The sequence below is a fragment of the Gasterosteus aculeatus genome, chromosome 8 (genome assembly GCF_964276395.1).
Source record: "Gasterosteus aculeatus chromosome 8, fGasAcu3.hap1.1, whole genome shotgun sequence".
In the NCBI taxonomy this organism is placed as follows: Eukaryota; Metazoa; Chordata; class Actinopteri; order Perciformes; family Gasterosteidae; genus Gasterosteus; species Gasterosteus aculeatus.
The window spans coordinates 8,255,468-8,277,940 of record NC_135695.1 but is presented as its reverse complement, the minus strand read 5'-3'; the positions used below and the strand labels follow the sequence as shown (position 1 = coordinate 8,277,940).

General features: G+C 39.7%; 1 protein-coding gene across 1 annotated transcript in view; it reads left to right on the top strand.

The window, feature by feature from the left end:
- The window catches only part of LOC120824136 (BMP/retinoic acid-inducible neural-specific protein 3), a 34,658-nt gene that overhangs the window by 4,186 nt on the left and 7,999 nt on the right, over positions 1-22,473 (top strand). The window contains exons 2-6 of the mRNA XM_078107955.1: positions 7,606-7,977; positions 14,598-14,788; positions 16,341-16,531; positions 21,444-21,549; positions 21,702-21,938. Of these exons, the coding sequence (XP_077964081.1) occupies positions 7,754-7,977; positions 14,598-14,788; positions 16,341-16,531; positions 21,444-21,549; positions 21,702-21,938 (949 nt within the window). The 5' untranslated portion in view covers positions 7,606-7,753. The remainder of the gene's footprint in view (positions 1-7,605; positions 7,978-14,597; positions 14,789-16,340; positions 16,532-21,443; positions 21,550-21,701; positions 21,939-22,473) is intronic.

Here is a 22,473-nt window from a genome sequence, read left to right as displayed (position 1 = left end):
TCTCAGAGTCTAAAGGTATAAAGCAAGACATTTTGATATGCTCTGTAACGGGGATTAATGTTGGCAGTACTTTTATACACAAACAATTGGGTCTATTTTCCTATATTTATTTTTTGTTGTTACAGTTTGTTGGGCAGTTGGAGCTCTCTGGGGACTGTAAGATCCAACATACCATTATTTGGGATAACACATAGTTTGTGAATGACTTTTGGCAAACAAACTGCTGATGAATAGACCATACAACACCAGGTACATGATTTGTGATCTGATTCGCTGAAGTACCTTTCTGGTCATTTCTGCTTCCGATGTTTTTTTTTTTATCAGATGCATCTTTCATCATCTGCTTTCCAAAATCGTTACAAACACTACTGAAAATATTATCTGTGCCCTGAAGTGAAAATGCTATGGTTAGACTGATGGGAAGATTGTGGTTTGATTTATACTTCATAGTTACACAACTCCCTAAGCAGACTTTGAAACTGTTTAACAACGTCACCTTAAATCCTCCTTTATTCTCGTCCCAAGTATTATATTTCCTAAAGGTAACACGTGTGTTGTGGGTCACTTGACAAAACTATTCTTCCATTCGTGCTTTCTTCTCATTTAAAATATGTTATACACGTTGTACTTTTCATTCAGCATTATTAAAATAAGAGTTAATACGCATGACATTATGATTCAGCGTGTGCTCTTACTTAATTCTCCATTTAAACTTAGGCAAACTTTTAGACAGAAATAGGTCTAGGACGGTTGAAAGAAAGTGTTTGTCTTTTTTCCTTTTCAGAACCTTCCATCATTATATTAAATCCATAGCATCTCCACAAGGCTGACAAGTCCATTTAACACCTACAAACACATTAAGCTAAAACACGCACACCCTCCCACACCAACACTGTAATCACTCTCTCATTTAATTCACACCGCAACCTATTGTTGTTGTTCATGTCCTGCTGCTTTAAGGCCTGCTGCTGCATGTTTGCAGAGCTGTATGTTCATAATTGTGCATGTGAGCAACAAAGGGACTGTTTCTTCTGTCTGGTGTCGTTTTCCTAGGACCCTCAGCCTTAGTATTTGTTTGTTAGACAGCCGGGTGAGTGCAACTGGCAGTCATATGCAATTTTCACAAAGGCCGTGTTTTACCCGCGGTGCTGTATGAGAGGTATTGTTGACAGTTGTAGGAGGGAAGATAACTGGGTTAATTAGGGCCAAAAAACTCATTAGTAAGCACTGAGGGGAAGATGTAAAGTTTATCAGTTCCTGTTTCCCTACTTTGAGGATGGTTTTGGGGTTGGCTCGAAGACAAGTTACAACTAAATCTAATGAAATGTTTTAATCAGCCCCCCCATTCACACCCCACAAAGCATGCTTCCTCCTCCATCTCCTTTTCTACCGTTGCTCTCCTTAAAATGTGTTAACAATTTGAGATACTACCAAAAGTGATTCATTCATTTTCAAAAAGAAAATATGTTCCATATACAGAAATGTCGCACCCGCACTCACACTCGCGGTCTAGGTAGGTGACATTGTCCTACAATATGCGAGCATGCTTAGGGTTTCAATGCTCGGTTTTGTCTCAAGAAAGAGCCGACTTGGGAGTTCCTACATTTGATCAAGCTGACTGCGTCCTCCAAAAGACAAGGTGGTTGTCAAGACACTACAACACTACAGTGAGTGGCCAGTAACTGGAGGGAACATATCATTATGGCTGACACAAAGTTAACAGGGAGTGCCTCAAAGATGTGCTCCAGAACATCTTGTGAAACAGGAATTTATTTATCACAAATACAACAGACTGGAAGGGAAGGACAATCAAAAAGCTTGTTTAAATGAAAAAAAGATCCTAAAAAATACCTATTTTTTATCTTTAAAAAAATACGTATTATTTCTTCTATTCTTATGCCTTTCTTGTATATCTATAAAAACTAAACAGAACAAGGAAAGGTGTGGAAATAAAGGAAGTTGTCATTTCACTCAGATGTTCCAAGTAGCTGCAGGACATGCCGGGCCGACAGTGTGCTCGTCATACCTTAATGTGACCACCAATCGTGCTGGTAATGAAAGATGCCTTTGACTCACTGTGTCACCCACCATGCCTCAGGAAACCACATTTCCAGATATGAGTAAATTTAGGAGCATGTTTTCCTTTTTGCTTGACTGTTGTTTTTTCCGACACAATCTGAAATGGCTTTGGTTCTTTGAATGATTTTTTTTGTGTAAAGTTGTTCAATTCTCTTGTCGACATGATGGAGTTATCATTGTCTCATAGGAAAATGTCTAAAATCCGTCTCAGATCTTCATTTTAAAACATGACAACTATGTACCATATATTTTAATTGAACAGCAAAAAATTAGCTCTGAAATTGAACTTCTGCCTGAACAAAGTAATGACTAGATATTAAAACTTGGCAGATGACAGGATCCATCCCAGCAAACTTGTTAAGTATTTTTGCCTGAGTTTCATATTCAGTGGTGCTTACTGGATATGGCATGTCATTATGACGTGCAGTGGGCGTAAAAATGTTGTCGAGTTTGATCCGCTGTTGGCTCTGCCTCACTCAAACGGCCATTTGTTTAACACACTCCTTTCTCTCTCCACCTGGCTGAAAATAAATTACTTCCAAACGCATTTATTCCCCTTCAGAAAGAAACAAACAACCATATGGGTGTCATTTAAAAAAGATAAATAGAGATGTGTGTCCTGTCATTCTACCGGAATAAAAAGGTGATGCTATATATATCCTGTGCAAATGTGGGACATTTAAAAAATATATATTAAGCGAAATTGTGCGTGACACGAGAGTCGATTGTGCAGGTGGGGACTTTTTGCCAGAGATACTGGAACCCTAAAGGTAAAGAAAAGTAACGGATTGTTTTGAAAGTAGCAAAAATACTCCTGACATCTAATTTCTTTTTTTTATACCTTGGTGCTGTGAGAGAAAGTTTTCATAATGAATCACTCAGTAACTAAAGTCTACAAGGATAACTAAAGCGCTGTATTTTTCTGTTTGATGCCAAGTAGTACCTTTCACCGATATTGCATTTAGCTGTTCTGGGAATGAAATCCTCATTACAAAAATCTATTCCCTTATCATTTGCACTCTGCTAAAAATTCCATTGAGGAGGACCTCACAAGAACAAACAGAGCTTTCATTTCACACAGAGGTTCCAAACAGCCCCGGGTTATTGGTGGCCCACGTTGTGCAAAATCGTATCTGAGTGGATCTGCTGCAGCACGGCTGCTCGCCTCCTCGCTTGAATTGAAAATTCCTGGTTGTATTACCCAACATTTGATTTGTTGTTTCAACATTATGTGAGGGGCTCCTTGCCTCGAGAATTTTTTAACATCGTGTGATGAAAAGCAGTGTTTGCATGGAGGTTGGAAATGTGACATAACGGACTTGTAAGTGAAAATGGCATGTATCTGATTTCTTCCAGGCTTCCACGGCTTAGCGGATGCTTTGTTTGGGCCATGATGTGATTATTGGGTTGGCAGGGACCTGTCTGAAAACAATGAATGTTTACAGACAGGACTTGTCATAGTAAGAAGCCCCTCCCCCCACCTCCCTCCAAAAAAAACAAAGATAATACGAGTCCAAAGTAGGTTTTAGATGTATTTGAGAATGCAGAGGAGGACGATTGTGGGTTGTTTGAGGAAGGAGAGACAACGGCAGAAGACAAAGGATTGTGAGAGGAGGGAGAAAAAAAAAAGGAGCGCGGAACAGAAAATGTTGCTCCTGCATCAGCTTTTTGGACGACTGCCTGTAGCATCCTACAGGATTAAAGAGTCCTTTTAATGTGACCTCTGTGCTCTTTTTTTTGCTGTTAACACATCACACCACACACTCCCCTCTGCGATAGGTCACTATGCGCAACATGCACCATGTAAAGCAAGGCTGTTTTTCAGCGATAATGTTGCGTCAAATTGGAGGCAAAGGGTACTTTTTGGATTTGTCCAACAACAGATGCACTTGTCACTGTTTCGAGGTCAATTCTATTGCAGCGGAGACACGTCGTCACGCATTATAATGCTGAGATGTATTCCCCACCCTGATGTGTTACAATAACAAGCCACAACTTTAGTGTCACATTTTGTCCCCCCACCCCCCCCGATTAGAGGACAGCAGAAGATATTAGACAGCCCAGGAAGAAGGTGCCGTCTCTGTGTGAATCAACTATTAAGGATTGTGTACTGTTACAGTTTAACTGCATCGAGAAATACAAAAATATTGTGAGAATGAGGGAAATGTTTCTCAGTTTCAGTGTCGGGTTACTATATTGCTGCATATGGCAGATCTATGCCTGCACTCCATGTATACATCATATATAGTGTATGACATCCTTTGACAATAACAGGCTATAAACTATATATAACTATAAAAATGTGATTTGTTGAAAGAAATACAGACATTTTTACCCTCATACCAGAATGACGATGTGAAGAGCCAGACCATGTTGCTGAGAAGGATCTGGCATGTTGGACCATGACAGTCTGGACCCGTTGGTGCTGACAGTGTGTTATTCAAATTGTTTATGATACTTATTGACCTTCCCGTTCTTCCCAATATTATTATTTGAAATGAGTCATTTCTACAACTAATATCAGTAGAAGGGAAAAACGCAGGCAAAGCAAATTATCACAAAGATTAATTTATGCTGCATCTTTGTACTTTCAAAGCACACAACACTTAAAAAATTCTCTTTAGTTTTTGTTTCAGGAACAAGGAAGCCGTGTGCGATTGTCGGGGGTTCCCAGCATCCAATCTTTACACCCTTTTTTTGTAAAGATTGGTCATTTTTTTCTGGCTGTTAAGTATTCAATTGTTGGTGGAGGAAGATATGCAAGTTATCTTTGTTTCGATATGCGGACAGAAGTTCTGTAGCCAAGAATTTTAAACTATTCGGTTTGATTGCAACCTACTTTTTGCCAAGGTAACTCCACCCGTCTACTGAATTTGTGGTGAGAAAGTTGCATCAAGCCTTTTGTGGCCTTGAGTAACCTCACCTGAGGCAATATATGGTTTTCAGAAGTCCGCAGCCGAATCCTCATCTATGTTTGAGGCTACAGGTTAAAGGCTGAATTAGCTGTCACTGACTACACCCAAATCCTCAACTAGATAGTTGTCGCCTAGTTGCTTTGTGGGTGACGTTAGATAGATATCTATGGTTCCTCCGCATTCATCTTTCTTCATTTTCTAAGTTAAAACTAAACGAGACACGAGGAAACAAAGCCGAATAAAGCAGCTCAGGTGAAAATACGATTTCACAAAAAAATTATCAAAACAACTCGCGTAGAACATATTGTGTCCATGCAAACACACACAAGCAAATATGCAAACGCAAAGTCAGGTGCACAATGACAGCAGTGTCAGACTGAAGTCAGTCTCCAAAACACCAGCTCCTCCAGTCTTCTTAAATCTGCTCCATTAAAATCCTCCACATGAAGAGATAAGCACTGATTGAATGTGTAAGCATGCAGGAGGAGCACCCAATGCTATTGAATATTACATTTCAAATCTGTCTCTGCTCTTCCCATCCACCTCCAGCTGTTGCAAGCTCTTCCTGTGCCGTCTTCCATGTTTTTTGTGAGTAATGATTTTCGAAACCCACGCATATCTGCACACACACACACACACACACACACACACACACACACGGTCACGTGGCTAAGTTAGCCTGACAGATTGTCATCAGAAAACTGTAATGGGACTCAAATCCCTCCTACACCCCAAGACACACACACACACACACACACACACACACACACGGCAAATGTATGTCACTGTGGGGGAGATGATTGAATAATGTGAGCAATGGACAGCGGTATGAACTCAGTCATTTTTTTAAAAACAAACCAATCCAAACTTTGTATTTAACAACTATGGTGTGTCTGTGTGACAGCATTTCTTCCTTTATCTGCATGACAATAACTCTTTATAGTTGCCGTGTTACAGCAAAATAACTGTTGAATTATGGTAGATCAATTTTGAGGACAACAGTGCGGCAATTATACGCTATATTCACAATTCAAGTCATAACTTCCCGTCTAGAAGCAGTCGTAGTAGGCAATACTTTTATTTCAGAATACCACAAAGGGAAGGTGTGACAGAAAGGTGTTTTATTACTAAATATATTACATTACTATTACTAAAAATGTGTCCCTTTTTACCAAATTAAAAAGGTTTTGTCTCGTAACTGAAATTCCCACTCAGACAGTAATGACTCCATATGAAAGTGAAATACCTCGTTTAAAAAAGGGGCTAAATTGTTCTCTCCCCAAAGGACGATTGATTCTAAGCACATCGTAATGCATTTAACTGAGTTAATGTGTTTTCCTCTGATTGGATGTCAATATTTCCCAACCAGCCTCAGAGAAAATCAATTTAATAGTTGAGTTTTGTGTAGGACTGCAATTAAAGATTACATTCATAATTGATCAATATTTTTTTCTTTTTTTTGCAAATCAGCTCTGTAAACATGTGTGAAGTATTTACCAGCGGTGATTCAATTTACTTTTTATTTATTTTACAACAAATATTATTATCTTGTATGTTTCATTTTACAGTTTTATCAAACAGGTTGATTGTTGCTTGGATCGGATCAATTTAACAGTGGAGGTGGGATGTTAAAACGTGTTAATAGAGATAACCGACCATTTCTAGTTCATATCGATTAACGTTACAGCTTCCAAAGGCTTGAAACCTCCCCGCATGCACTGCAACAGTATCATTGATTTCTTGTATTGTTGTTGGGATTACTGTGTCCTACATCATGTTCTTTAGAATGTTTCTACTGTTTAGTGCTGGTTTCAAACGCATCCATAATTCGACCATCTCCTAACCGATTCATAGTAAAGCCTGGCGAACGTTATAGTGCACTTGCACTGAAATACACTGCAGTTAAATCAGGTGGGAATGAATTAGATGAAAGGGACAAGGAAGGAAAGACCAGACAAATTCATTCCAAGGTCATTTCGTCCTTCATAACATGTAATTAGGTTATTTGAGTACTCTTGTAGTGTGAAAGTGGTGCTCAGGGGTTTTATTAGGAATATCATTTGCATTTTCTCCCCAACTTATTTTCAATTATCAAAATTGTGATGAAGGAAATATAGTGTATTTGCGATGTGCACACAGTGGAAACTACTATTTATGAAAGCACTATTTATGAGTCACCTAAATATTTGCTTAACATTGATAAATGTTCATGTTCTAAAAATGTTCAACTTTTTCCACTCATGCATTATTGCCATAATTAATTATTATCAGTTAATTTGGTTGGCAATTGGGTTTACAATTATAGACATTTTCGCCTGTTTGTTTTTTTACTTATTGTTCAGAGTGAACAGACAGTGAAATATGCAGAAAGTAACATTTAAGAAGCTTCTGCTATTAAATGCTTCCCATTTATTAAATAAATGACACAAATAATCAGTTATCATCATTTTTGACAACAAACTGTTCCTGTCATATGTAATAAAATTCCCTCAAACAATGTTCAATTCAAGCACTTATCAGTCAAAAGGAGCTGCTGAAGTGAAACATTTGAAGGTTTCTGTCTTTAATGTTCATATTTATCCTCACATGCGTGTTTTTGTGTTTCCTCTAGGTGTTCGGGGGGCGTTGAGGTGATGGTGCATGTCCCCCGTTCATCCCAGTGGAGGAGCCAGCGAACGACAAGTGGCTTTGGCTGCTGAACGCACCCCCCTCCCACCATCAACCCCCCCCCATCCTTTCCTCGCTCCCTCCATCTTCTGATGGCTCTATGGGGCGTCGTCAGCCTCGGCCTTCACTGCTGGGTGTGTTTACATTCTGCGGTAGCGGCAGCAGCGGTAGCCACTGCCAGCCTCCCCAATGACAAGCCCGGGGGCCCGCTGGACTGGCTCCTGTCTGATAAAGGGCCCTTCCACCACTCCCCAGAGTACATCGACTTTCTAGAGAAAAACCGACAGGGCTTCTCCACCAGATACAAGATATACCGGTGAGTGGTGACAGCCGGAGGAAGGAGGTATACTTCACTGCGTTAACGTGTACTTTTACCACTCCTATATTAAGCGCGGCGAATCTCACGGCAGCCAATTCAAACGCCCTCCCTGCTACTCCTTTGAAGGATGAGCAGTGTGTAAATTGAGGCCACATGCTGCACCTAATATGATTACACCATGTATTTACGTATTTAGATTAGTGTACCTCACAAATTCACGAGCCACAGCCACCGCACGCAAAAGCTCAAATACTTGAGAGCTGTATCATCCGGCTCATTTACCATGACCACAAGGATCATTATTGATTTATAGCTCAAGAAGAAACTTTAGTGGCCATATGAAGATGCCAGCAGTCACTGCTTCAATTGGATTAGTCACTCTAGTTTTGGAGTTATCACGCTACTCGGACGTTAGAAGAAGACAGTAATGCTAGCTGAGCAGATACTACTTTACCTATTATGCTGACGAAAGCTACATGACTACATGATCAACAGAATGAGCCTCGTCCATTACAGAATAGTTTAACATTTAGGAAAATATAATAGGCTGATCAGCTTCCTTGCCAAGGGAGAAAGGAAAAAGGTTGATACCACTGCCGTGTCTTTGTGGGAAATATAAAGCTTTTGCTGCCTCAAACTCTAATTAAGAGACTTTTTGTTTGTTTAATATCAAATATTCAGACACACAACCCTCAAAACCCTTCCTCTCCAAATGCTGTGAAGTGATCATCATATGTAGACGTTTAAAAGGTTTTAAAATATCAACTGCGTTATTCTTGGCATTAGGAGGAGTGAACCGCATCTTCATTTACTTTCTATTACAATTAAAAATATATATTTTTAACCAATAAATAATATATAATAAGTAAGAGAAATTTAGATTAAGAGACGCGTCTTTCATCATTAATTTCAATCATGAACTTCTGCTACCTCAGCCCATAAGTCCTTCCCTTCCTTCCTCGGCTTTATTAAGGCACTCTAATGGAAATGATAGTGCTTGCAATTAAATGCACTGGAGTTAAATCAGTTGGAGTCGAAATAAATTGTAGACAAGAAAGGGAGGGAACCTCCATCTGTCGTGAATGAATTAACTTGCAAACATAAATCTGCTGGAATATGTTGGGGAAAGATCAGATTAAAGTTTAGGAAGAGGTCATTCAAAGGATGTTTTATCCTAACCACACGTTTGATGAGGTTATCTCAACCCCATCGTAGTGTGACAGTAGTATTCACAGCTGCAGAGTCTTTATTAGTATTTCATTTGCTTTTCCTGCACAACCTTTTTATTGTACCATCGGAAAACGATATAAGCGAGGATATAATACAACTGCATTTTGTTCTATAGACACGGCGGACAATATGCTTTATGAAAACACAATTTGTGTTTAGTCAGGCAGACATTATTTCGCCTGCTCGTCATGCAGAAACGGCTTCTCGCAGTTGATGTTCACAAGATATCCAGCACATGCCTAGACAGAATCATCGTGATTGCGGCCACGTTCTTATCTGCTGGCTGTGCATCACGGTCGGCTGTCTTCCAAAACCCCTTGGGGGGGGGTCACCTGATCAGCTGGTCAACTGAGATATGTTGATTAGCACCTGGAAAAAATGATGATTTGTCATGACAGCAACACAGTCTGAAGTGTCGGCGTGTGACCGTATTAGTGGAGATTGTGTCATGAATCATAACCATCGTCATTTAGGAGGATAATGGCCGGGCTTCTGGAAAGAGACGAACAAGGTTCCTGACATCTATGGATCGGTGCGAGGATGCTTTATAGCTCTGGTGATCGTTTGCAGCTTTGGAGCTTTTCAATATTTCCGTCTCTGGCAAAAGGCAGGCGTTGGTTGGAGCCGAGCTGCATGGGCGGAAAGATTAATAGTCTTATCATGTGGCCAAGTGATTAGTGAGCTCTTAGTACTTATTACTCTGCATTATCACAGAATCCCCTGAGAGGTTTCTGTCAGCTGCAAGGTTGTGTTTAAAGCTCCCTAGATTACCACAATATGGCATTGATTAATAGTGATGATATTAAAAAAGGGAAAAACTAACCTAAAAAGTAAATAGCTTGTAAATCTTTCTAAATTAAATTCAGTCCCATTTAATTGCAGAAAGAAATCTGAAGAAAACAGGAGGGATACAACAAAAAATATCCGTTTTTTTTCCTGTTTTGCTAAACTATTGCTCTGTTTCAATACCCCCTCATGGTGGGGTGAGATACGTGACGGTTTTGGAGGCTAACACTGAGGCTGCCTAATAAACATTTCATAGGGTTCATTCATAAGAAAGTTGGATGACTGCAACATCCTGCCAAGGGTCCCACACTTTATTTCTGCCAACAGAAGTCCTTAAATTAAACTATAGCCCTTGTGTACAAACAAAAGTAGGGAATGAATCTTTCCATCTTGTAAATGGATACCTGCCACTGCTCACCAAAGGTTAAACGTGGGTGTCATAGGGAAGCGTTCATTATTGGATGGACTGCTCACAGTTTGAGGCGGATTCTTTTGAATAATAGAAGAGAAACATCTGTTAAAAAGTGACTTACATAAATGTTACTTTGATCAACAAAACACATTTTCATTTTTGAGCATTTCTAAAGAAACGTACCAGGTGCTCTACAGAAAGTGGATGCATTGATTGGATAAAATGAGCAAAGTGAAACACAAACTAGCGACAGTAAATGAATGCATTCATCACTGCAACTTAAAAAAAAGGTTTATATGAACATTTTTTTCACAGCAGAAAAGCATCTATTTGTGTCTAATATCCCGATTGTATATGATTTTACATTACATTACAATGATGTGAATGATAAGAACTGATTCAAATCTGTTCACATCCTCTTGTTCCAAACGCTGGTTTGGAAACCTTGATTATGTGTTTCCATCTAACTAGTACGTCTATTGTAGAAGCACTTGCTCTTAAACCTGTGTTCAATATGGTCACATCCGTGACCACCCTCAAAAGGTGGTTTGGCTGAATGGATCTGTATCTGAATGCAATGTTTTGGGTGCATTTTACTTATTGTGCTATCCATTTACAATACTTTCACTGAAAAAACGATGAACAGCCTCACATAGCACACTTACCTTGCTCACTTAATGCCAAACATCTAAAAACAACCCTTTATTTTTAATTGTGCTTTCTCTGAAACCTTGGAATATTCATTAAACTGTGAATCATCATTGTTGAGGTTTAGAAACAGGTATGAGTTTTTTTTGTGATTTTGTGATAGAAAATAAGATTGTCTGGTCCAGTCTTTTTGTGTATGGTCCGTTTCTTGGCTTAATCCTTAATACATTGTGTAATGACAGAAAAATATAATCAGGATTTGGGCTTCAATTTACAGTGTTTGAGCACTTCAGGTCTGATTAACCACCTTTCTATTTAAAATACATTTTAAAAAGTCCTCTGTGGGGAATAGGAGAGAGGTTGTGTGTTTGTCTGTGTGTTTGTGTGTGTGTGTGTGTTATGACTATTTTCACTGGAGCAAACCCATTGCAAACACAATGTGGGCCTCCTGCCTTAGCCACCTGTTCAGAGGAAAGACTGCCAAGGGAGAGCAGCCGTCCTCAGCAGGGTGAAGGCAGTGTGTTGAAATCTTCTAAACATATTGCATTGGTTAACGCATGTTTTTTTTATGGAATAAAGATTTAATATTAAAACATTTAACCGTGGAAAATCCCCTATGATCATTCAATATTCCTAACCTTTCGAAAGGTTGGGCTTAATTCCAGAAAATATATCTGGATACAAAAAATAACAGAAGCGCAGTTGTGCTTCTTCAGTTAGTTTTATGTAAAATCACCAGAAGAATTTAAAAACTCCAAAAAAAAAATATCTGCATTGAAAATCCTTCTTCGGTGTTTTATCAAAAATAACATTACATTATTTGATGCTTAATGCATCAATAGCTGTTTGTTTGTTTGCTGTAATATTAATGCTCTGGATCCTGCCTTGAGCCTTCAACGTCATTTAAGATCAAACCATCTCAGAAGAAGGGGAAGTCATTCTGTGTGCTAACAACTTGATGACATCTGACGCAGGACAAATAATCCCACTCATTTTTTTTAATGGGGTCATGAGCCAAATTCCGTGGTTTGGCAACCAGGGGTTCACTGGCCATCTGGCCAACGGTGCACTGGGGCGGCTTTTCCTTTTTTTGTGACTGGCATTTTAACAGGGTAGTGTACATTTGCACTTTTATCTTTTTTATGGAGTGGAAATATATACACAAATTCAATACTGAACAGTAATTAAGTAAATTAACTCTGTCACTGTCCACCATAGTCGAAGCAGACTCGATGAAAAAGAGGCGCCTTTAACTTAGAGGAGACAGTTCAAGCACTCACACAACTGTGCGTTGATAGCGTTCAAAGTGTTACCCTGGCGGGAAGGAGCAACACAACTGATAATGGTAATGACTTAGCGGCTTGTAAGGGGGATTGCAGCCCCTAAAGTTGACTCTGTGGTGAAACCCATTTACTTTCTTCCTCTCCCTGCAGGACGAACCATTGGTCCATCGGGGGGGGGGGGGGGGGGTTAAGATAAGACTAGGCCAGCTTATCACAGTCAACAATAACTGAAGAAACCAACGGCAGCAGGGGTTTGCAAATACAACTTGCGTACCTGCCCCGCCATCTTTCTCCCACACTCCCTCCCTGCTTGCTTATACGGAACGTGCTGTGGCTTTGAACTAGTGTTTCCAAGCCCCCAAAGTACAACTCGGGAGACACTGTGTCCCATTTGAAGAGGTCATTTATTTGTATGGCATGAAATAAGGTGAAGATTAATAGCTACACTAGATGCATCTGAGCAAGAGAGCGCGAGAGAGAGGCTTTGTCTAAATACTACAGTGTCAGCAAAAAGGTCAGCAGGTACCACATATCCATTTAACACTATTATGTTTACTTCCCGCAGCCTGCCTACACGTTCTGCTTAATATTGTGTGAATCGGTGGGTTGTTTAGTGATTAGAAAACCGAATTTGAAATTTATGTTTCTTGTAAAAAACCTCTCAGGGCAGCAGTTTAGGTGGAGTGTGTGGGATTTACACCTTGTATAAATCAAACATCTGGGTGTTTGAGCGTTCCTCATTACTCCTGGTTTAATGTGATGTATACCCTTTCAAAAGGCCACACTCCCTCCATCCATCATGAGCAGCTAAGGTTGTTCAACCCATTCTGATTAAAACAGTCAGGCTTTTATTTTGAAGAGCGAGAAGTGCAACATTTGACCGATAATGCTGCTACATAAATTCACGCTCTATTTGTTTTTCTCCTCTCGCAATGTAATCTGACCAACGCAATCCCTCGGTCAAGACAATTAATCATGTCTAAGTGGGTCCTTTGTGGCTTACAAGCTACACGTAAAATGTTATTTTAAAAAAGCATCAGGATGTTGCAACTCAAAAAACACAGCAAAGTGCTCTCTAAAAAAGAAGACAGCTCTTCGAGGAACTTTTATTTTCTTCTCATACAAGTGTGATATGAAAGTGATGTTGGGGTTGTGCCAGTCAGCAAATAAAAATTGGCACTGCAGTCCTGAAGCCTCTCCTGTTAAAATTACAGCTGTGATATCTGCTGGCTTCACATGTGTTGATACAATCATTGCTCCCCAGATTGGTGATGGAGGGGAAATGCTTGCAGACAACAACAACAATGTTGCATAAATCTAGAAATGGCCCATACCAGAAACATCATTTTTAGGACATCGGAGATGATTATGTCTTCAGTGTCTTTGTTTTTACAAGTGCATATTTAGTTCTTGTTAAAGATATTAAACAGGTTTCTTCTCCTGTAGGTGGTTCTCTTATGTGTTAAGCTAATTTCTGATTCTTCATGAAAAAAAAATATATATACAGCAACACACATTAAGGAACTGCCTTTACATTTGAGTGGATCTTTTGTTCACACTGCATTCAGTTATGATCCTACTTTGTCTCTCCCCCGAGGACAGAAGACATCCTCTCTTTGAGCAAATGGGGTCCGTCTCTTGTACCACCTTGTGCTTCATTTATTTTGATGTATATCTGTTCTATGATGGACTATTAAGGGAAAACATCTTTTAGCTTTATTGTAAGAGCACATTTCTGTCCCAGGTGACAATCGTAGTTCCAAATGATTCTGGGTTTCAGTCAGTGGATGTTTCTCTTTTTTTCCCTGTCTTTTCTCTAATCTTCTAGTTCTCTCTGTCTCTTCCTCCATCAATTCACTTTCACTTAAGTTTCGCCTGTGTTGGCATTCTCTAGGGATCCCTTACATTGCAAAAGCACGGAGTGACTTTACAAATTAAATTTACTACTCTCTATTCATTTTTCTCTGTCTTTCTCCTCTGACAATTTATTCTGCTTACGTACTCAGCTTTAGTGCGTATATGATCTCGCTATAAGAGATAACAGAAAAGGTACCGGAGATGAATTTGTCCTCTACACAATCAGCTATCATGTTTGTTTAATGCATAATGATTGTGCTCAAACAATGTCCAATTATGTTTTTTTATTTATGACATACAGTTAATGATTGAAGTAATGAAAAGCAGCTAATATTTTTTGGTTCGTAAATAAACTCCACTATTAATTCAGTAACTTTTTCATTTTTTTGCCTTCTTTCTAGGGAGTTTGGGAGATGGAAGGTGAACAACTTAGCAGTGGAGAGGAGAGATTTCTTAGAGTCTTCGTTACCTCTGACCCCTGAGTTCATCAGGAACATCCGATTGTTGGGCCGCCGGCCCACCACCCAGATGATAACTGACAATCTGATCAGGAAGTATGGGACTCACTTTCTGTTGTCAGCTACACTAGGAGGTAAACAGTGGCTTGAGTGTTTGTTTTTATTTAAAAAGTTATTGCCTTCGAGCCGGACTTGTCTGTCATTCCCAATAACAGAAGGACAATTTCTAAAACCACAGAAATCCTGAATACCTGTGTTTTGCCGTTTAAAATGGCCACCCTCATCACCTGACAGGAGTTATTATGCAATCCTCAGTTATAGTATTCAGCTGGTCGGTCATTTAGATGATACCAGTGTGGTTGTGTTCCAGTATTGAGCCAATTGGGTCGACTATTGCAGTTTTACCGTATTGGGACAGGTGTTTTTAGCAATTACTTTTTTTCTTATGATATAGAAGAGAGGTGCTTTTTAGGAATGACTTTTCTCTGAGATGATGTAGGCTTCAGTGAAGTACGTGTGTTGATAAAAGCTTTTAGAGTCTGCTCCCTGGGGGATTGCATATGAAAACAGATGGACACAGTCACAGTAAGTAACTAAATAACACATCACAGCATAATAGTTTGCCCCTGGCAGCACATAAATGGCTCTTAAGAGGTGTACAGTATGAATACTTGTAATAAAAGCCGGTGTACTCTAACCAGTCAGTCACCCCCTTTTGCTTTCCTGGAGTTTGATGAGAAGCATTAATGGTAAAGAAAAAAAAATGGCAGAGATGTCCTGCAAGTCTTGTGTAACCAATTTGCTTTTACAGAGCAACACTTGTCAATTATTTTAGACCTGATTTCTTGCTTGGAAAAAGGTCACGATTGTGAGTGGCTGCATTGAATGCAACGCTGCCAGCTGCCTGAGCCGATGCAGCCCAAACGCTGGCTCTCAGCCAGCACTTAGTGGTATGAAGAGAGGAGAATGAGGAGTTTACCTTGGATTATTGCCAGAGAAATGCCTCTGTGCTTCTGAATGGATGGCTGCTCCGCTCAGTAACATATGGACCTAATGAAATGAATAAATACATTGATATATAAAAGAAGTTGCCCCTCAGCCGCTGAGCAAGAAAAGAATCGGGCAGGAAAATGGCCCCGAGTCATTAACACTGCATTATGATGAGGAATATGATCTGCAGTGTCTTGGGTACTCTTAAAGAAAGAGGGCACTGCACTGTGGCCCCCAGACCGATGGAGAGTTGATTGCCACGATCTGGAGCTCTACAGGGTGACAAAAGCTAATCCTAGTCGTGGTCAAATGTCTGAACTTCAGACGCCCCCTTGTTGCTCACGTTCTCTTTACAACCTGGAATTTTGTGTGTCTGTGTGTGTGTGTCTCCTGAAGCATGTATGTGGCAGGTTTTGAAAATGTGTGTAAAATGAATTGTGAACAAACAATGAAGTCAACATGAGCTGTCGTGAAGAGATTTGCCATATGCAGAAACTCAAAGCATAATAGAAAGTTGAGAGAAAAGTGTAAAATCAGTACAGCTGACTCGCTTTTTGATTGACAATTGATTTGCGGCAGATGCAGCACATCGCGTGATTAACTCTTTCATTTTTCTATCAGAGACGTGGAGCTCGGCCTCTATATTCTTTAAAAAGAAATGTCATTTTCTTCTTTAAATGTTGCGTTTCGTCGCAGGAGAAGAGGCCTTAACGATATTTGTTGACAAGAGGAAACTGAGTAAGAAGGCGGAGGCGAGCGATTACTCGAGTAACTCCTCCACTGTGACTCTGGAAGCTCTGCACCAGCTGGCTGCCTCCTACTTCATCGACAGGGAGAGCACGTTGCGCAAGCTGCACCACATCCAGATCGCCTCGTCTGCCATTAAGGTGAGGCCTTCTTTGCCTCCGTTTTGGAGTTCTTGGGGCACATTTCACACACCAATTCATTGATTATTAAAAGATTCAAATCCTCTTCAAAATCTTCAGTCAGCCCAAACCCAATATTATTAAAAAGCTAGAAGGCTGGTAATCTTGTAAGATTACGGTTTCCACTGAATGCTGTTCTTCCTACAGCATTTTCTCTCAAATTTTATTAAACAACATAATGAAAACAGTTTGCCTTTGTTTATGTACTAATTCAGGAAATTGTTATCCTTCTTTTACCCTTTCCCAGTAAGATCATGTTCCTTTTCTAAAAAATTAGGGAAAGAGTATAATTGAAGTAGGTTAGACCACGATGACCGTCAGAGATTCTCTTTTCTTCAGCAGCGGAGAGGAAGAACTCTATTCACTGCCTCTTTTTTTAAAATAATTTGTTGTAAGGCTGCAAACCGGCTATGGTTGTCAACACGAGCCGGCATTAAATCACAGTACATAATTTCTGGGGGATTTAAGATTTGCCTCTCACTGCCAACTGGAAACGCTAGCATGGGAATCTGCCCAGAGAAGCTTCCTATCAAGGCAAATCACTAGTTATGGAATTTGATATTTTGTCCCATACGTACAATCAACATAATAAAATAATAATTATCAAAAACAGCAGTGTGTGGGGAAAAACCATGGTGCAGTAATGCACCAAATTTAGTTTTACACGTTCACTGGGAATTCTGCCCAAAATTACAATGACTAAACTGCAATATAATTTTTAGTGGCTAATTATAGATACATTATATGTACACGCAAATCAAATATCAAGAAAGGCCTCCAATCAACTAACAAAATGATACATATCAAACACTACTGTAATGGATGAATATAGCCTTGAAATACATAGGCCTACCTATGTATAGGTATTTTCTTAACCTTTTCAATATTATAAACATACGTCAATTGTATCCTAGAACTAATTAAAATTAAAGCTGTTTTCTGTGATGACAGAAATTTCTTTTGAAACGACTGCATGGAAGTAATGAGCATGAATTGACGCGTGATGCCCAGTATGAGGGGTATATTTTTGTAATCGCCATGCAATGTCACAGGGGGTTAAATTCCATAGCAACGTTTTAAAATGACATACACCAATTAATCTCTATGCGCAGTGCACACAAGTCCCAGATCCTAATTTCTAGTACATTTCAATATTAAATGTTTGTTACTTCCAGGTGTCATATGCAAATAGGATAAGTCATAAAAAAAAGCAAGATGGGAATGATTACCTTTTTTTTATTTTATGAAAACGCCACTAAAATAGATAATGGTTTTCTATCAGGCTGCTTGTGATGAGATATGATCTCCAGCTACCGCGAGCACTTCTAGTCTGGAGGAAGATGGGTGATGAGTGCATATGGTGAGGGGAAGATAAATGAATCTTGTAAGAAACGGCACGTGACAGGTTTCTGCCTCCAGTTGTCACCTTGAGGCAGTATGGGATTAATAGGGCCACGGAGTGGAGGATGACCCTCCTTTCTGCCTTTTTTTTTTCCCCCTCAGAGCACAGCGGTAGTTTGCTTGTGAAGTGTAGCGTCCTCTGTTGTAGCAGAACATGAATCGGACTTCCTGTACTTATATCAAAGCTCTGTCCTCTCACTACATGGCTTTCAGGGAAGGTTTGGTATTTCTTTAGCCGTTAACGTGGGTGCATCAGAGGAGCACAGGCATATACTTTTGTCCGTTTTCATTTCTTGGGAATACTTTTTTTCCTGTAGCTACAGAGAGAAAGAGAATAATAGAGAGTGTGCTTTCATGCTCCAAAGGAAGTCATCTGGCGTGACTGTCAGGTGGGAAGTAGAAAGGGGGTATGATTCACCTCCATCACTGGTGGAGAGGGATTCAAAGGGGTGATACGGTCCACACTTGTGCATCATTTCATCAGGGCGTCGACCCACACGGCATCAGAAGAGATACAACTAAGCACTGCTCTCTGAAATCTAAAAAAAATAAATAAAAGAAGTTGGAGAAATGAATGAGACAAAGCCAGGCTAAGATCCCCCTGCTGGCGCCGTGAAAAAGGGGACATTTAAGCTCATTTTTGGAGGAAAATCCTGTTACTTTTATAGCTTGGGAGATTTTGTCTCGCTTAAAGAAGTACCAAGCCTGAGCAAGCTGCATGTACAACGAGTATTGACTCCAGTTGTTTTGGTATCAAGGGTCATTTTTGCTACAATTTCATGGAGCGAATCCTTGGTGATACCCCCACCTGACTCCGGCCTTGTTTATCTGCCTGCACACAGTGATAGCGTATTATGTCATCATCACGGCCAAGCAATGGCCTACAGTTTGGCGTCTCTCGACTGCTTTTCGTGATAGTCTGCACTTTTGCCTTTGCTGGTGGGGGCGTGGCCTCCCCTCCAGCTGTGCTCATCACACTCACCCGTCCTCTCCATCTGCAATCTGCTCATCAAGCAGATTAGTCTCACCTGCTTCTCATCAGTTTATCAACATGCCGTATATCTACTCTGGCACTTAAACCACCGGGCAGATTGCTGTTCTCCCTCAGCAGTGAACGCCCCGTGATTCATGCCTTGTCAGTCACATCGTTGAACAGCACGTGTTTTGCCCACACATTCAAATATTCCACAGCAGCAGATCACCTATGAATAAAACTTGTCTTTTTTTTCTTCTTTTTTTTTAATTGGAAGTCCTATTTTTGAGTCAGACTCTTTGTTAGATATATGTTTGTCAGCCCATATTTGCAGCCTCATTTCTCATTATTTTAAGTGGTTTTGGTTCACAAAGGTGTGGTTTAGAGTCATTGTTCTCATCAAACTTGTTTGCAGCTGCGGAAAGCAATACACTTTACTTTTCAATTGTAAACAGAAGACATTCGAAGTGGTTTTAGCTGGTGGAGACCAAATCAGAGGCAAAAAGGAAATTAGACATAGTTCTTGCATTCAAGTTGACACCAATAGGCTGATACTATATTTGATAAATATGTGATGTGTCAATTTGGGAGTTAAAGTAGCTTCAAGTTTAAAAGTGTATTCTGTTTTTTTTTTAATAATTTCTATTTCAAACGTCTCAAGGTTTCCTAAAGTAGGAACATTGGAGCCCCTCAGAGAATACAACAGATGTGAGTCAGTTGTATTTATTTATTCATTATTGGTTGGAATCAAAACCCCACAATACAGTCGCCAATTATTTTGTTCCAAAACGTACCCAAAATCTGAAAGAAAATGTTTTGAAGATGTGAATCTTGGCTTGCAGCCCACACAACAAGCCGCTTAAAAAGATTAGTTTTATGCTCAGTGATTTAATCTTTCTTACCAAAATGCACTTACGGAGTTCTGGACAACTTTGGGCCAACAATCTGTTGTTTTATAGTATATTTTTCACGTATTTCATGTCCAGTCAGATGTGAAATTGCTCCAAATGTCAGCCACGTAACATTGTAAATGCAACAATAAATGAAAGAATAACTCCTCCCACTTTGCCAATTTTCGCCTTCTGTAATATCGCAGTTAATTTAATAGCAAGTTATGGCAGACAGGCAACAGATTATTTTTTGGGGTTCAAAAAATGGCATTCTTCAGCCTAAAATAAGTACGCTTGTAACATGACCTGACCTACGGATATAACCCTATGGCATAAGGTCACAGGATATTGCACATTATTTCATTACACAAGCCCTGTAATTGTGTCAACTGGCATTTAGTGGCACCAAACCATTTTGATTTTATGCATTCCATGAAGTTGGAGCACATCTCAGCTCCCTCTGAAATGTTTTTGTTGTTTGCTTTTCTCGGCTGGCTGAACAAATCAGTGACATACGTTTAACACTGTAGTGGCCAGTGTTCCCCCTTGGTCCATTGAGTATTCGTATGTATCTACTAGTGAATACCTTAGCTGCTATGCTAAGCGGAAATTGAATGCTTTGCTCATCACTCAATGTTTTTCCGTATGGCATATCAAATGATTCCTCAAAAAGATTCACTTTTCATGTGGTTTTGAAACCCGGGGTGTTTTTCTCATTTCCTCACACTCATATCTGCATTAAAATCCCTCATGATGGAAACAAGGGATTTATAATATGATGCAAATATCACTGTCATGGAATAACTTGAATTGTCCATCTTTTCCTTTACTCATTCACAGAGGATACTTATTTTTACTTATTCCTCTGTATTAGGGTTTGTATTAAAGAGTCCCACACTGACTTTTCTCTTCCCCTTTCCACCGGCCTTTTATTTAATTTAATTTAATATTTCTATCTTATTATATTATATATAATGTGTATCTTTTTATTCTATTTTCTTCCCTGTACATGCTGCTGTGATACCAAAATTTCCCTCTTGAGGGATCAATAAAGTATCTATCCATCTGCGGTTCCTAAGCCCATCCGCCCTCTGATTGTTTTACTGATCGCCTCATCCTCATTGTCTCGCCACATCTGTCACTTTACAACAACTGTCCTCCGAACAGGCCTGACCAGGACAAATTGCTGGACAAAATATCCTAGAACCACAAAGAGAGAAAAATGAGAATCAGTAAGATGCTCAGCCCCGTGTCACTGCGAAGAAAAAGGAGAGCGTTGCTCTCTTGCAAATTAAGTCGAATAGAATGCTTTGCTGGAGCTGCTTTTGAGGCAACGGTCAATCAAAATGTCTCAAATCAGTGACTAAAGAAAATAGGAAACGTGTAGAATTACTTCACATAAATGACTTCAGGGAAGCACTCCTACACCCACTCACTGGGTTAACTGGTAAATAAGCTCATCCCAGGTTTACATTCTATCACATTCACAAGTTCAATGCATTATGTAGAAAAAACTTTTTAGACAGGACACCGATTATGTTACAAAGGCACATTTTAGTCACCTTCAAAATAACGAGATATAAATCATCTTTCATTTGTTGTTGCCCAGGTGACAGAGACTCGCACTGGTCCTCTTGGATGCAGTAACTATGACAACCTCGACTCTGTAAGCTCTGTGCTGGTTCAGAGCCCTGAAAATAAAGTCCAGCTGCAAGGTTTGTCCGTTTTTCACCACTTTGGGGATTTTCATTTTAAATTAACCTGAAAAGTTTATGCACATGGGATGAACATCGGATTTACAGATTGTTTAAAGTGAGTATGCTCAGCCCAATTAAATTACTACTATACTTTCATTGTTTGTTCACAGGCTTGCAGGTGATCCTCCCAGACTACTTGAAAGAAAGCTTTGTGCAGGCTGCTTTGAGCTACATTGCCTGCAATGGAGAGGGTGAATTTTTCTGCAAGGACAATGACTGCTGGTGCCATTGTGACCGCAAGTTTCCGGAGTGCAACTGCCCCTATATGGACATCCAAGCCATGGAGGAGAGCCTGGAACGGATCACAGAGACATGGGGAACGCTATATCAAGAGTTTGAGGAATCCGGTACGATACACGTCGAGAAAATTATAGATTATGTTTTCTCATATTGACCACCTCATGGAGAGAAAATCTAACTTTTAGAAAATAAATCATTAGAGGGAGGGACGATGAATTCAACATTTACCCGCACCGTTAAATCTATTCCTCCCTATTCTATGATTCATAGGGGATCTATGATAGCTGGTTGTGAATCCTGTCCTGGAACACTATCTGCATGAAGGAAATTAACAGTGCAACAGGGCCGAATAATAAAAAAAGAAAGATCGGTAGTTTACAATGTCTGCAGCAGATTAATCAAGAATGAAAGCCATTTATTGCCAGACCACCTTTTCACATCACCGGGGAAACAGCGTTTCAGCGGAAGCTCTTAGCATAATGTTTGGTTATTATTTCTGTACTCGGTCACCCTGTCTTAGTGATTATTACTCAGGTGAAATCCAAATAGTCTTCTTTTTTTCCTCCACTCTTCAGATTTGGCTGGAGTATCCCTAAGTGCAATTACTTTTAAAGTTTATGTTTTAATAGGTTGCTGTGAAGT